We start from the raw sequence: 15,518 nt of genomic DNA on the forward strand, positions 1-15,518 counted from the left end.
CAATTAAAGAAAAAAATGTTTTCCCCTATCATATCTTCAGAGTTTTAATACAATATATAATGTAGCATTGAGAAAAAAAAAAAAAAGACTGATTTATTTTAAACAAACTAATCATTTGGAAACAGTACATAGTAGTACAATCATTTCTAACAGGAGTTTAGATCAGTTCTTTACTTGCTTTAGATAGTTAAAAACAAGAAATTGGCACTAACATTTCTTCATTTTTCTCAACACAGAAATACCCCATTAGAAACAATGGTATGGAAATGCATAGAAACATTTCAATTAAGGCTCCTACAGTGCATGTTCTGTAATTAAACACATATTCTGTAAACTTTAAAATGTTCTAAAATTTTCCAAGTAACTACAACAAAGAAGCACTGTTAAACTCAAACTCCATTGTGAGGCTTATTGGAACGAAAAGTACCTTGAAAAATAGGTGATTAACCACCGAATTATTTACTTAAGTGTAATTTTAGATGGCAAACCTCAAACCTCATTCATTCATGTACGTTTATACTCGGGTCTTCCAAAAAATATAAACTGGAAAGGCAAGCCTGGTTTGAAATATTGATCTCATTAAGTTAAATAATTTAATCCCTGCTCAACCATCTAAACAAACTATTATATTTCACAATGAGAACAAATCTGGCTCCTAGCTAACATTGCTTTGTTCAAGGGATACTTAGGAGGCCAATTCCTAATAACAATTTCAGAAATTAAATCAGTGATTTCTTTCCTACACTGATTTGATCCCTTAACACTGTTGTGTCTAATCTACACACTTTATGGGAAAAATACACTTTTTATCATGCCAAGATGACAAACATCAATCAGCACAGACATTAATAATAAAGCCATTATTAATCTCATCTTCAGGAGCTCAGTAATTCTGTAAACACCACATTTGAAGAAATTGTGATGCTCATTTCCCACCGTGTTGGAAACCTACATGGGATCACTAAGTAGTGCCTCATCCCCTATCTCCTACAGCCAAATCACAAGAACTTCTGGTATTACAGTGGCAGGGAGCAGCACCCATCTCTCCATTTTAATGTACAATGCAGTGCCAGCTATAATTTAGCTCTACAGTTTTGTGAAAATACTTAAGAACCGTAACAACTGACAAAAAAAAATTAATGTCTCCTTCCCACAACAAAGTGAATGCCCTAGAATACAGCCAACAGGTATAAAAAAATCTTAGACACACACATTAAATAAAATAATGCAAAACTCAACACATATTAAATAAAATATACAACTAGTTTTGTGTGACATTTTCTTGGGAAATAGATTTCAAACTAGTTCTTGCCTATGTCTAAGGAGACTATTTCATCCTATAGCATATCCGTATTTATTCACATCTTCAATGCTTTCATTTTGCCACTTTAATACTGAAGAAAAAGAACAATGGCTGTCATCATCAAAAATCACCAACTGCCACTATTACCCCTACATCGCTATGCAGAACACTGGTTGCTGGAGGGTTCTTGTTTTGCTTTAATAACATCACCTAGTAATTTTAGTTTAGGAGAAGTTTCCAATTTCATCCCAACACAAAACAACAAAAATTCTTTGGGGAGAAATCATTTTCTAGCAAAACAGGTAGAAGTAATAATATTTGTAACATCTGTGAAATTCAAGTTTCTTTAGAATGACCTGTGAACAACACTATTGCTCGTACCATACAAGATAAGGATAAATCAGTTTTGTAATTATTGTGCATCCTGACTATCAAGACATTACAGGACACACATCTTGCTGGCAAACCAAAAACACCCTACTGTATCTACGTATTCATTAGCTGACTGAAATGCTGTGAAATTAAAAAATTTTGTTTCCTTTACCTACATCAACTTGAAAGAACTGGTTTTATCAGGATCTCTGTCAAGAGAACTAAATGAAGAAGATGAATAAATTGTTCTCTTTTAATGAAATAGCAAACAAAACCCCTGACAATCCAACCTCCTAGGTCTAGAAAATACTTTTTATGACAATTAAAACCAAGTATTATTTTACTATGGTTGTTAACTCTTAGCTTTCTTTAACCCAAACTGCTATCAGCATGAGTAACAAAACACAGGTTGTTGAAGGTATCAGTCAAAAAAGCACTAAATAGTGGATCTTCTGTTTCCATCTATTTCCTTTGGCTGTCTAGGTAGCAACATTAACTAAAGCATGTTGACTTTATGTACTAATCTACTTTATAAAACAAAAAACAGAAGTATAAAAGTTTTCAGTCACATTTGGATATTTAAAAAGTAGCATACATAAAAGATCCATCAATTATATACAATACAAAAATACATTTTTTGCTTTATGAAAGTTATAATAAATGGTTACAACACAGCATGTGTTGAGCCATCAGTTAGTTACAACTGCAAGGTGCATGATCCACACTATGGCTGGACTCTGGGTATGATATCTCCCTGGGGAAATTCCTCGATTTCAGCATGAAACATCAGTTCTAAAAGAGAGAGAGAAGAATTTGTTTTTCTTGAAGAAGTTTTACCTGGATATAATTTCATTGTTCCAGAGAATTTCTCTGGAATTTCCTGAAGCCTCGTGGTTTTCTTCCCAGTCATAATATCAGCAACTCAGTAATGGGAAGAGCTACCACTGTCTTTAGAAAACTATTGTTGCTCCCCCTAATTAACAGAATTAGTGACGACATTAGCAGCTGATAATAGGAAATATCATCCTGCATCCAGCCTGGACACTTAAATAGGTATCTGAAAGTAGACTGAGGGATTGTTGAAGTTCATAGTGTCAGAACTAGGAAGGAAGATCTCTGTTTAGAGCCCATTCATTTATGGATGTAAACGCCCTATGGATCCCAGCATAAGTTAGCAACACTACAACCCATGACAGAAAGTATGATTTATGATATTGCTCACAGCTAGTTGTCACCAAGGTAGTTCAGGCACAGGAAACTGCTTAAGGTCAGCAGTGAGGAACTGTGGAGAAATTCAGCTAGGCATGCTAAGCAGCTGATGGGGTAGTCCTTACGGAGTTTTATGCTGCTGAGGGCAGTTTTCTCTTCTCTGGGTTCCTTTACATGTGTACTGCGCCCTCAGCATGGGTGTACTTTCTCACTTGCTAACAGCACATTCAGCATATAGACCAGGTTATGTTTGCCAACACGCTGTCAACAAGGTAAGATCACACAAAAATCTGCACGTGCAACAGTGCAGTTTCATCTACTCAAGTGTGAGATTCACACACTTATTTTTACTATGCCATCCTTAGTAGATTAACATTTTTCTACTATTTCTGATAGGAAAAAATCCTAACAGAATTTTTCTCTTGAAATTTTTGAAGCAGATTTTCTAATCTTTGTTGGCACCTGTAAATACCTGAAATCTCATTAAAAAATTGACTAAATCCTGCCACTGCCATCTTTGAATAAGCCTATATTATTTTTAAATGGCTTAAAATACAATTTAGACATCTATTAACAATTTTATGTTCAATTATTGTAAAGTCTGCCAACCAGGGTTGTTTAAAAAAAAGTGTCATTGAGTTATTAGAAATAAGCGGAGTAACTGAGGCCAACTGAAATAAAGAATTGGTAAATTAGAATTCTAAAGTAATCTGAAGAAACACGTTTAATCTTCTTTGGCCTCCCAAACACAAATCTGTGCTTCAACTCATGATGCTCTTTAGTATGAGTTGACTTACAGCTAATACTTAAGATTTGTGTGTACAACACAAATTGAAGTCACAGGCTACATGCATTTGATAGGAAAGCTTAGTAATGATACACCTTTTGGATCCAAGCTCCAACAACAAAAGGAAGAAGGCTCAGCATGTAGCAAAGTTGCTTCTAAGAAAGGGGATGACCTGCTTGCCCCCCTCTTCCAACTATGACCACAAGTACTTCTCATTTGATGCCCTGTTCTGCAAGGTCAAATTTTACTTTTCAAAGCTTGGGAGTTCCCAAAACTGCTGCATTGTTCTGTTGAAAATAATACACAGGTGAACTCAAAATGCACTCAGCATTTGCAAAAGGAGCATTAGTAACATTGGAGAATTTTCTAAAACAGAAGCAGAATGAATACATTTTAAACATTCATTTTTTTAGTTGTTAAAGTTAAAATTAATTTTCTTTCTAAGAAGAAAAGACAAATATTTTCAAGTTTCAAAAATCAGCCAGGAGAAACAAGGCTTTTCTTTCCTTTTTAATAACTGCTTCTTCTTTAGAAGATCACACACAGCCATCAGCATCCTAAGAAGCACTTGCTTTTAAAAGTTGCTAGTCCTGAACACCCAATACAGAGCAGAGCCGACAAAAGCCCTAACAAACAACATTTAGCCTATTAGTATTTCCTACCTTCACTATGGTCTAGCTCTGGTCGGTAAGACAAGAAGATCCAACTTGCCCCAACTAGAATAGACACTACCAGATTCACCACAATCCATGGCTGAAGAATTTCTTCCTCTGTACCTGCTATCCTGAGAAAAGTACATCAACCAATTAGTCAGGTTACACACTGGTACATAGGTGTTACAGTAATTTCAGCAGAGTCAACTTGCTAAGCTAGGTGTAAAAACACAGCTACTACTACCATCCTGATGGTCTTTCATTACAAAGGCCTGTTAAGGAAAGTGGATTCCAAAGACAGCAACTCAGCTAAAAAAAACCATTAGCTCACAGAAGTAATTTACTAGGTTTCTTACCAGATGCTGCCATTTTCTGAAGGCGGTGTGTAGAGGTTAATTCTGTCACATGTCATCTGCTGACTTAAGGATAAGATAAGAGCAGTGAAGTACACTGGAAGAAATGGAATTAGTAATGTTAGGTATAAAGCAAAACAAAACAAAAAAATGCTGTCATGACATGATAATTATCACTACATTTTCTTTCCTTTCACTCCACTGCTTCCAATGATACTGCCTCCTTTAGCTCATTCTCTCTTTTTCAGCATTCTCCCCAAATCTGGGAATTTCGACCCATCAAAGTCTGGTTTTTGCACTTTTGCAATCTATCAGCTACATCAAAGATGTCATCTTGTGATTTGTTTTTTGCTACTTTTGTGTTCTGTATTCAGAAGTGGGAAAAGAACCATCTCAGTAATAGTCCCACTAATGCCATTGCAAATGCTTTAAAAATACGCAGTGTTCACAATCCTTGAATGCTATTTTCAACTACTTAGCAAGTCACTTACTCTAAAGCAGAAAATAACCATGGAGGAAAAATTTAATGAAAATAGAATGTAGGATTTATCCAGTTACTTTCTCATCTGAGCAACTTCCTATCCCCTTCAGGATACTTACAGAATGAAGCTATTGCTGCTGGGTCTAGGGTAAGAAAACCCCTCAGCGCAACCGATGCTTTTGCCAAATCAATCCTGATTACAAAAAAAAAAAAAAAAAAAAAAAAAAAAAGATTCATTAACACAGCCCAATAGGATAATAATATTGTTCCTCTAACAGTATTCTGTTTTCTTTTAACTTTTTTTTGAGATACCTTTTTCTGTCTCTTTTACAGTGTCTTAATACACAACTATATCACACACACATGCAATGATCCTTACTATGCCAAACCGAAGAAAGTTTGAAACTAAGGAGGATCTTCCATGAGTTTTGTAACTTTCTCACTGCAGTCATTTCTGGAACAGGGAGAATCTGGAGAGATCTGTGCTCTCTCTAATCCTTGCATTCATTTCAGTGTCCCCAAAACAAACTCAGTTATGCTAATGTAACTGCTTGCAAAGCTTACGCTGGTACAGGAGCAATAAGGAATAAATCAGGCCTCCTCCCTGCCACAATTCATTGAAAAAAGGACACAGTTTCTTCCATAAAACAGACTCCTCCCCTGGCTTACCATGCTGCTGTGGAAACAACCTGTCATTAGAAACACCTATGAAACTACTCTGCTTACGGTCTCTTTGTTCATCTTTCTGTTCATTCCCACTCTTGAGCAATAAGGCTCAAGAAACCCCAGCTGATCTGGGAAAACTGTTTATAAAGCCATGTGGCAAACCTAGCTGGGGAATAGATTCACATGAAAAGTAACTTGACAGAAAGAGTAGTTGTTCTGCACCCCTCTGCCCCATAAAACCATAAGCTCTCCTATTTGATTCACCTCCTGATTACACAGACAGCACAAGTACATTGATACAAGTCAACAGGTAATGGACAGAAATCAGTAACATAAGACTGAATGCAGAAGTACACCTTTTAACTATACAGCCATCCATGTGTAAAATCATTCTCCAAGTGTATCGCATTAAATTATCAACAGCAGATCAAAATAAGCCAGACAAAGAAGGAAAGAATATATTGCATACAAGTTACACATGCCTCCCAAATACAAACAGATATTACCTATCAAAGGCTGAGACTGTGCTGATGGACAGCAACAAGTAGAACAAACTTTGAGCTGGGTATGCTAGAGCCTTATATTGCTGGAGCAGGTTAGAAACTGTGGAAAGTTGATTTCCTGCCAAAATGTAGATAACAATGATATTCCATACAGCATACCCAGCAAGAAAGCCGTGGGTAAAGAGTCCGATCACCCTGAATGGACAAAAGAACATTAGAAAAGTTTAATGCCTTCAATTAAAGAACTACAGACAGAAAAGGCCTATGAATCCACCCTTTCAACCCTGCTGCCATGACAGGTTGCTTCTGAGTGTTTTTTTCTGATCCAGTTTTTAAAACCCCATGTGATGGGACTTATGCTTCTTCCCCTGACAGACTGCACTGGCACCTGAGCTGTCAACCAAGAAAAAACAGTTTTCACTGATTCTATTGCTAGTTCCCATTTTTACTGCTCCAGGAGTCAAATACTTTCACTCCACACACTCTTCCATTTTACCTGTACCTACACTCAAGACCACTGCCCCTTTCACCTATACAAGACTTCATAATCAGTCCTTGAGAGAGAGTCAGCCTTTTCAGAATTTCCTCAAGCTGTCATTACCCTCCTTACCCTCCTAACAAAAAGGTGAAAAGCAAGCACAGGTTTCCAAGTAGAAGACACCAGAGATATGAAAATGGATGTCATCTTCCCATTCTGTATCACAACACAACCACTTGTATAAAAATTAATTTTTTGCTACTGTGTGCAAACTTATGCCCAGTCCAGTTTCACTCCTCCCTCTTTTTTACCAATCAAGATTTTTCGTTGGGAACCATCTCAATGCAGCTATTTTCATTCTGGTCATACTGTAGCTGATGGGTGAATCTCATTTCACAACACTTTTTTTAGTAGGTCCCCAGTGTTTCTGTTATCATAATTAGTCTCTTTCAATTCAGATTTTCTCTGAATCTTTGCAATACAGCTTTCTTAGTTGGCTCCAGCTTGTTATTCTTTTTACATGTTGCATTTCACATATGGCATCTTGACTAGAAACAGCTATTATTGTCAGGAAAAACAGCTAAAGGACTGAAAAGCCTTATACCAGCTGCATCCCCAACCACCACCTATCAGAAATATTCAAAAGAAATAAAGATATATCACAATGATAGAAAAAAGGAGCTAACTTCTCAAGAAGAAAAAAAAAATACTGCTAATTTGCATCAAAATGTTAATCTATCACCTGAAACTTCGGTGCACTGAGAGGGCGACATCTCTAGTGGTCCATGAAGCCTTCACATCCATAAGTACATTGATATTTTCAGTGGTTTTAATCAATTCTGCACGGTCTGCTGCTTGAAAACGCCCTAGATGGATGAGGAAATTAATTTTAGAGAATACTGTTACCTTCATCCATTATTTCTATACTAATGCTTGAACTTCCTCCTGTGAAAAAGCATCAAAATTTCCATCAGATTTCTTCCCACTTCTTAGCCTCTGTCAGCTTACATTCATATCAGGATGCCTTTGTCAGTGTGATATACCCTGATAGATCAGGCTATGGATTTACAAATGTGCAGCACACTTTGTGTAATTACTTAGTGTTCCCTGATACAAAACAAACAAACAAAAACTTCTAGTTGAAAGATTTTTTGAAATACAGTAAATACTTTCTTCTCAATATACTGAGACAGTATTAAGTTAAATAAGCTCAGTTCTGTACTATCAAACAGCCTTTTTCTTCCACAGAATTCAAAAATTTAACTATACATGCCAGCAGAACAACACTAACATTCACTGTTGAATAATTATAACGTGTATTTACTTGGAAAGATATTTTTTTTCCTGGAAAACTTGCTCTTTAAATTCCTCCCACTGGTACAATACTTGCATTTTCAATACAATTATGCATTTTTTAATTGCAAGAATTTCCTTACTTAAAGCACATGATACACTTACGGTTTTTTTCAACAAACACCTTGCTAACAGGCTGGCTAACTCCAGTGGGAGCAGCAAACACAGGCTGCTGATCTGGGCTCTTTCTGTGCTCATCTTCAATGATGTCTTCCTCCTCCACCTCCAGCTCATTGGAACAGTGCATTTCTGCTGGCCGAGGTTTCCTATTATCACAGGACATACAAAGGAGCAGAAAAAGAACAAGAAGTAAAATTTTAATGCTGAAGACTGCTATGAACTTTTAACATGTCTAACTTGACTGACAAGAACCGATTAAAAGGACTAAAATTATCATGGAGTTAGCTAACTAAAACTATAAAGCTAATCCTTAATTTTTGGGGTTTTCTTTCAATTTAGATACCTTCTTGTGTCAAAACACCAAGGTGGGAAGAAATACCTACCAAGAGATTAACAATTAAAATAAAAATACATACAAACTAAATACAAACTGTAATGCACCCAGGCACGCATAAATCAAAAAAGTGGAGGAAGTTAGATCCTAGCCCTGGAAGGGACTGCATGAATAAAGTTTATTTTACAAGCTGAATGGTATCATGGACATCTTTGTAATGTGACAGAGTAAAATGTTAATCAGCCATTTTCACTACTGCAGGTATTTCAAATCATAAGCTATACAAGTTTCATCTCACTTTGTTCTTTTTCTCTGTTTGCGGATCACTGTTTCTTCAACTTCAGGAATATCCATGCCTTTTCCATTCTGAAATAAGGATGCAACATTCTTCTGGGTAAAAGAGGTCTCAGAATCTGAAAATTTAAAATAAGATACATGAAAATTGTATAGCTTTCATAGAACTGGAAATACATTCACTTAAATGCATAAATAGTTATTACATAAAACACCGAACCTAAAATCAGAAACTGAAACTCTAAGCTACCATTCACTCAGAGTACCTCCAGCTTTTACAAGAGTATCTGATTTGAAATGTTTTAAACCAAAATGCAAATTGGCCAGTCATATTTCTGTCATTCATTTTTTTTCAGTCTACAGTTGTTTCACATACCAGGAGGCACTTTCTTCTTTTTGCGTTTCCTCTGAGGAGGGACATCATGAGGTTCAGGAGTTAGGGGCTCACTGCTTTCAGACTGCCGACGAACAGTTGCTTGGACAATACCATCTGAAAAGTGTAAGAAAAATTCCAGCAACCTCAATTTAGAGACACTGAGAACACATAATAAAAGTTGCTATTTGCTATATTGTGCAGAATAGCTATGCTTGCTCAGCTTACAGCTGATGAAAATGTATTGGCCAGTAAATATAAGAGTTGGGAAGCAAATATGGTAATAAGATTATACAAGGGGAAAACACACAGCACATTTCACCCTGACAATTTCATGCCAGGAGGAAATGTAAGTATCCAAGAAGTAGCATGATTGAAATTTGCGTATATAACTGAGGACTGACTGAATGGAATCTAACACAGGAAAGAGCAATTCCTCTATAATTTTCCTTTCTATATGCAAAGATAATACTGAAAAGGACAGAAAAATTAACGGTTTGAAAAAATTAACAAGATGATTCACTCAGACAGATAAACATTAAGGCAAATTAGTGTAAAAAGGGAAAATCAAATTAATTGCTAAACAAACAGCCCTAGGATACAGGAGGAGCAGGGAAAAAAAGCAATGCTGAAGAATGTTAACTCCAGTCTGAGAGAAGAATTACTCCACTTTGGAGAAACTAAATTTCCTTGAGAGGTTAACACGAATTTTCATCAAATATTCTAGCAGCAGTAGCATCAATTTGCATTATCTGATGTAGAAAGACAAGCCTTTTTACAGTACTTTCAAGTACTGCAGTTTTTATCAATACCAACTGAATCTACCTTTGTTTTCACTTCAAGCAACAGGTTTCCCCACCTTTTATAGAGTTTTACTGTGCTAAAATGCAAAATTAACCAGCAAAGTAATGGCCAAAGTCAATTGGCCATAACTCAGCTTACTAAAAAAAAATCACAAAACTTCATCCTTGGGAAGCCCTGCTAGCAACAGCTCTACTTATTGCATTCAACAGCCTTACAATGAGTCTGCCATTACATACCCTTCTATCAAATAAAGGTTTACTTATCAAACCGTCACATGGTCCCAAGTCAACTGATTTAAAGAAATCTAGTAAATCTTATGAAAACATTTTGCATTATCATAACAGATCAGGCTTGTAATTTTGTTTAAAAGGATATCTTTATTCAGCAGATCCACTTGTTGTAAAAATACAAAGCTCTCATGTTAGTCGTATTTCAGACTTTTAACACTCAGAAGATAATAGAACAGTCAACTTGTAACTTTATTTGGCCGAGGACTTCTTGAGACAATTTGTTAAATGAGTTTCATTTAAATTCATTCAATAAAATCAAGCACTTAACACACTCAACATTGAAAGCAACTTATAGATGGAAGTGACTATTTAGTGAAGTATCATAAATTTTTGGAAAGGAAAAAAAAAGATGAATAAATATCAAAACTTTTTTTTTTTCAGTTCAGTATCAAAATTTGCTCTATTAGCAGCACTGAGAATGGACCTAGGGAAAAGGAGGATTGAAGTTACTTCTGCTAGCATTACAGACTTGTTCTAAAAAGACAGCGCTGTAGGCAAAAAAAGAATGCGGACGTACAACATAAAATCAATTATTATAAATTAGCTGAGAAGAACATTATTCAAAATCAGCACAAGACTGAAAAACGTGCATCTGTCAAGAGCTTTGCTACAGTGTAGGTCTCACCCAGGATTATAAATCCAGTTTTCAGTCTTGGCAGGACCTTACCTAATGGAGTCTTTCCTTTGGGTTTTCTTCTTTTGGGACGACTGAGTGGAATTTCATCTGTAGAACATAAAACATAAGTCTAGCTACACAACATGGAGAAACCTCCATTTCCCTTTTTTTTTTAACAGTCATACTATTTCAAGTTCAGAAAGTTAGTCCTTTTTACAAGTGAAGGCATCCTTTACCTTTTACAGATAAGATGACAATTCACCAATTTACACAAGCAGTTAGGGTACAGAAGATAGTAGGAAAACAAGATACAAAATCTTCTTAAGTGCGACAGAGGTTAAATATGCATACGCACATGTTAAATGAAAAACTGAAATATTCTGAATAATGCTCTGAAGAATAAAAATCCTGTTTAGAGCACATTGACAACATTCCAGTTACCTTGATTCCATATGGAAATAGAAATCAGTAACGAGAACAAAGAAAAATACTAGATAATTATCACTGTGGTAGTCCAGGTATCCATGCAATTTACATGATTGTCAGCCTGAATTTAGGAAAAGCATAAGGACCCATCTTTAAAGAGAGGATTAAGTGACACCAAAAGGAACTATTGATGTTTACGATTCTCTTTTTTGCCAGAATAACTCACCCTGGTTTCCACTTCACATTTAAGAAGAAAGGTGTTGAAGAGCAGTGTAAAAGGAACAAAGGTAGAGAAGAAAGTTAGTTTTGAATCAATTGCAATTCACGAGATTGACATTCTCACTACTTTTTATTATTATTAATTTCCTTATCCTCACCCCAATTTCTTTTTATGAGCAATTGTGTACAACAGGATTAAGTGCACAAAGCAATCATCAAGACTCAACGCTTTGTGACTGTGCACAGTTTCTCAGTTGGCTAGCTGTAGATCAGATTAGAAACTGTAATCACCTGGATAATTAAAACTCGTCTTACTTCTTGGTATCTAACAAACCAACAAAAGAAGTTACGAAACATTTGAACACACACAGTACTAAAAACGCACTGCCTTTATACATTGTCAAAATATCACATTTGCCTTACAGTACTTTGAAGGAATCTCATTCACCACACCATAAAAAACTATTTAATTGTCCTTCTCTACCCATTGCCCATTAGGATGCTGGAAAAAAATCCCAAATTTCTTCCTATACACTATGTAAAAGTGATAGACGCCTATAACCCCATTTGATAATATCTAGTCTAAATTAAAAAATTCCTATTATGAAGGATTTGTAATTTAAATAAACTACAGAACGTGAAACAAAGCAAAGATCGAGTTAAGGAAGAAGAAATTGAAAGGAAGGACATCAATAACACTGAAGTAGATGTTGATAAAACTGAATCTGCTATTTGTCAAAATCTCTTTAAAGAGTTTACCTCTCTGAATATTAAAAATGAGATAATAAATTTTCTCAGCCTCAGTGAAACTTTAAAATGCTTTGTATTCCTTGTAAGGGATTCTAGAACAACAAAGTATCAAGAAAAGCAAGTGTTTTTAAAGCCATTATGGCTACACAGATACTTGTTAAAACTGATTTTTCTTCATTTCATTACCTTTAAAAACATAGCAGTACAGAACCATGATCAACTCCACAGAATGACCTGATCTTACCTTGGCACTGGAGGGAGGGCACGCGGGGGACACTGAAAGACAAAAGAGACAAAAGTCAGCTTCTGTCGGTGTGAAACCACCTCTTTTCTGAGCGCCTGTTAAACTACTCCACAGAAAACAGCTCCTTACAGACACGGTCTCAACATACCAAATGTGTTTTGCTACCTATGCTTCTGAAACCAGATTCTAAGCACCTCATACATAATCAGGTATACACATGCATGAACAGTGAGAAACTCCTGGTGGACATGTTTCACAGACGTCATACAGCATGTTCCAGCAGCACTGAACAGGGGACATTTGCCTAATAGCTATGTGTGAGGTGCAGCTTGCATTTCAACCTCACTTCAGTAATTTTCATAGTGCATAGAAGGTACAGCATTCACTGGTACAGCTTGCCAGTCATTCTACTTAAATAACAAAATATTGCAGTAACTTACATAACTGATACACTTGCACAGTGTATATCATGAGCAGCGTATTTTCTATTAATGAAGTTGTAAATTTAGAACAGAGCAATACTGAATTATATGAAAAAAAATATAAAATAAACTTATTTATAGAAAAGACTTATGAACTTTTGCAAATATTTATCAAGAGGTTAAATGTAACTAAAAACAAGTATATCCTGTTAACAATCCAGAACTCTTATGCTGGATGATTTCTTCACCTAGGAAAAAGAAGGTAATTTCAGATTTTGTATTATATAATTGTATTTAACAGGTACACAGGAAGAACTATTTCCTATGTTCCAAAAATTCAGTTGATACCAGAAATAAAAAAGACTGTACAACTGGCAAGACTCAAGGATCCAAAAACTTACCACTTGTTTTTTTCCCATATCATCTGAAACTCTTCCCTGCAAGAGGCACCGTGAACAGTTCTCTACTCCTGACGCTGCTCACGCTGAACCTCTGCTAATTCTGAACTAAAAATAAGCTTCTAGCAGCCAGGATTAGCTGGATGTGAACCTTCTTGCCCCCGGGCTAGGGTCCAGTACTACTCCTGTTTGAAATGACTGCAGTTTGCTCTGTGAGTTTTCCATTGCATCAAGAGGACGTCCTAAAACGTCCTAAATGCTGCATGTACTGAATGGCAGGATTCCATATGCTGGTGAAGGTTCAAGTGAGCAAGCGCTCCTAGGTTTGCTTACCTTACGCAAATGAAACGCCTTGTGTAAGGAAGCACTTGCAGGATTAAGTCTCCAGTCTCTAACCTGGATTTTGGCCATGCTGAAGACTGACAGCAAGTGCTACTCACACAGGTAGGGAGCAGCACACCCTGACCAGCATCCAGCAGTGGCCAGCACTGCTCTCACTATACAGGCACACAATAAGGGAGAAAAAATATTGACAAAATTTGAGCTCAGAGCTCATTGCTTTTATTGATTCCTACATTTTTTGTGGTAGTGATTATGAATTCCCTAGAATATTTGATATTTTCAAAAAGTAAAGTGTGAGAGCTTTTATGCAGCATTCATTGCCTGTGCAGTAGTGTGCCTCTACTCAGTTACCTTCTGCAAAACAAGTGAAAAGAAAATGAATTTCTGTATCATTTATTTTTGACAACAAAGGAAATCACATGCAAGCAGCTACTGGCTAATACTCGTCTGTTGTACCTGTATGAAAGTCCCCAACTCTGCCACACACATAAGAGCTTTATTTCCTTGAAGTTTCCAGTTTCTCAGAATTTGAAGGAACTCACTGCAAACTCCACAGAAAAGGTGAGTTTGGGTGCAGGTTTCCAGGGATGTTTTGTTACTGACAGGAGCTGCTGACCAGCCTGCCACAAAGTGCACGCTCACTGCCTCACTGGGTAGCTGGAGCCACAGGCAGTTGGCAACAAGCCTGGGAACTCTCACTCAGGAAAAAAAAAATCCACGCAGCTCCCCGGGTGGTCTGTTCAGAAATGCAGAGCAAAAAACACCTTTACTTTCAAGCTCAGCTCACATAAAACGGCACCAAGCAGCTGCATTTACTCTGTGAGGGCGGCGCCGGGAGCTGCTCTCCTCAGGGCTGCCAAGGGGGCAATCATTCGAACTCGCAGGTTTAAGATCCCTTAACCGCTCTTTACGGGTTTCAAGCTTTCCGCGCACCTTTCTTTGCCAACGTACACGAAGGAGAACACGAAAACAACCAGGAAGCCTTTGCCCACGCCCTCAGAGAGGCGGGCAGCAGCGGGGGGACAGCGGCAGAGCGGGGACGCGGCGCCGCACCTCCCGCCTCAGCGCCCCGGCGGGCACCGGGCCGGCCCCTCCCCAGCACACCGCGGCCCCAGGCGGAGGAGGAGGGCGAGGCCCCGGCCCCCGGCCGCCCTCCCGGGTTGGCACAGCCGCCCCACGCCCGCCCCGGCCCCACGGCGCCCTCACCCGGTGGGGGTCCTTCCCCGTCCCCGCCTTCGCCATGGCCGCGCCCGCCGCCGCCGCCGGTCTCCCGGGCGCCGCGGGGAGGAGCCGGGGCTCGCTTCCGCCACGCCTCGGCCCGGCCGTGCCGCCACCGGGCGGGGAAAGCGAAATGAAGGGAAAAAAAACAGCCACAGAGGCACCGTTAGGGGCGGCTACCTCTCCGTTTCTGAGCGGCACAGCCGGCAGCGGGCCTTCCCTCTCTGCCTGTACTCACCCCATAGCCCAGGGACGGGGGGCTCTGCTCTGCTCTTTCCACGTTTGCTTCTAAACAAGGACTGCTAGGTCTGACTGTACAACATGCAGACATGCCGCTAGCTGCAAGAGGTGGTTTGGAGCAGGCTTGCTATATGAATACTGTCTCTAGCCTGTGAAACTTGCTCTTGTAGATTTTCTCCAACCTGAGCTGGGCCCCTTCAGAGGGCAATATACCTGTAATGCGAGATGAAGAGAGTAAGAAACGTGTTTGTCATAAGCACTGCACCATTT

The 15,518-nt window shown here is 38.1% G+C and overlaps 1 protein-coding gene across 1 annotated transcript; it reads right to left on the bottom strand.

Moving 5' to 3' along the window:
* Positions 1 to 86: 86 nt before the first annotated feature.
* TMEM237 (transmembrane protein 237) lies at positions 87 to 15,339 on the bottom strand (the record flags this gene model as incomplete). The annotated part of the gene is made up of 13 exons (XM_082763218.1): positions 87 to 2,467; positions 4,334 to 4,455; positions 4,681 to 4,774; positions 5,278 to 5,351; positions 6,331 to 6,522; positions 7,548 to 7,671; positions 8,264 to 8,424; positions 8,911 to 9,025; positions 9,283 to 9,396; positions 11,041 to 11,097; positions 12,629 to 12,660; positions 14,997 to 15,184; positions 15,247 to 15,339. 13 exons carry the CDS (start codon positions 15,337 to 15,339, stop codon positions 2,400 to 2,402), a joined length of 1,434 nt encoding a protein of 477 aa, XP_082619344.1. The 3' UTR covers positions 87 to 2,399.
* Positions 15,340 to 15,518: the final 179 nt, after the last annotated feature.

Source organism: Aythya marila (genome assembly GCF_965140915.1).
Source record: "Aythya marila genome assembly, chromosome: 6".
NCBI lineage: Eukaryota > Metazoa > Chordata > Aves > Anseriformes > Anatidae > Aythya > Aythya marila.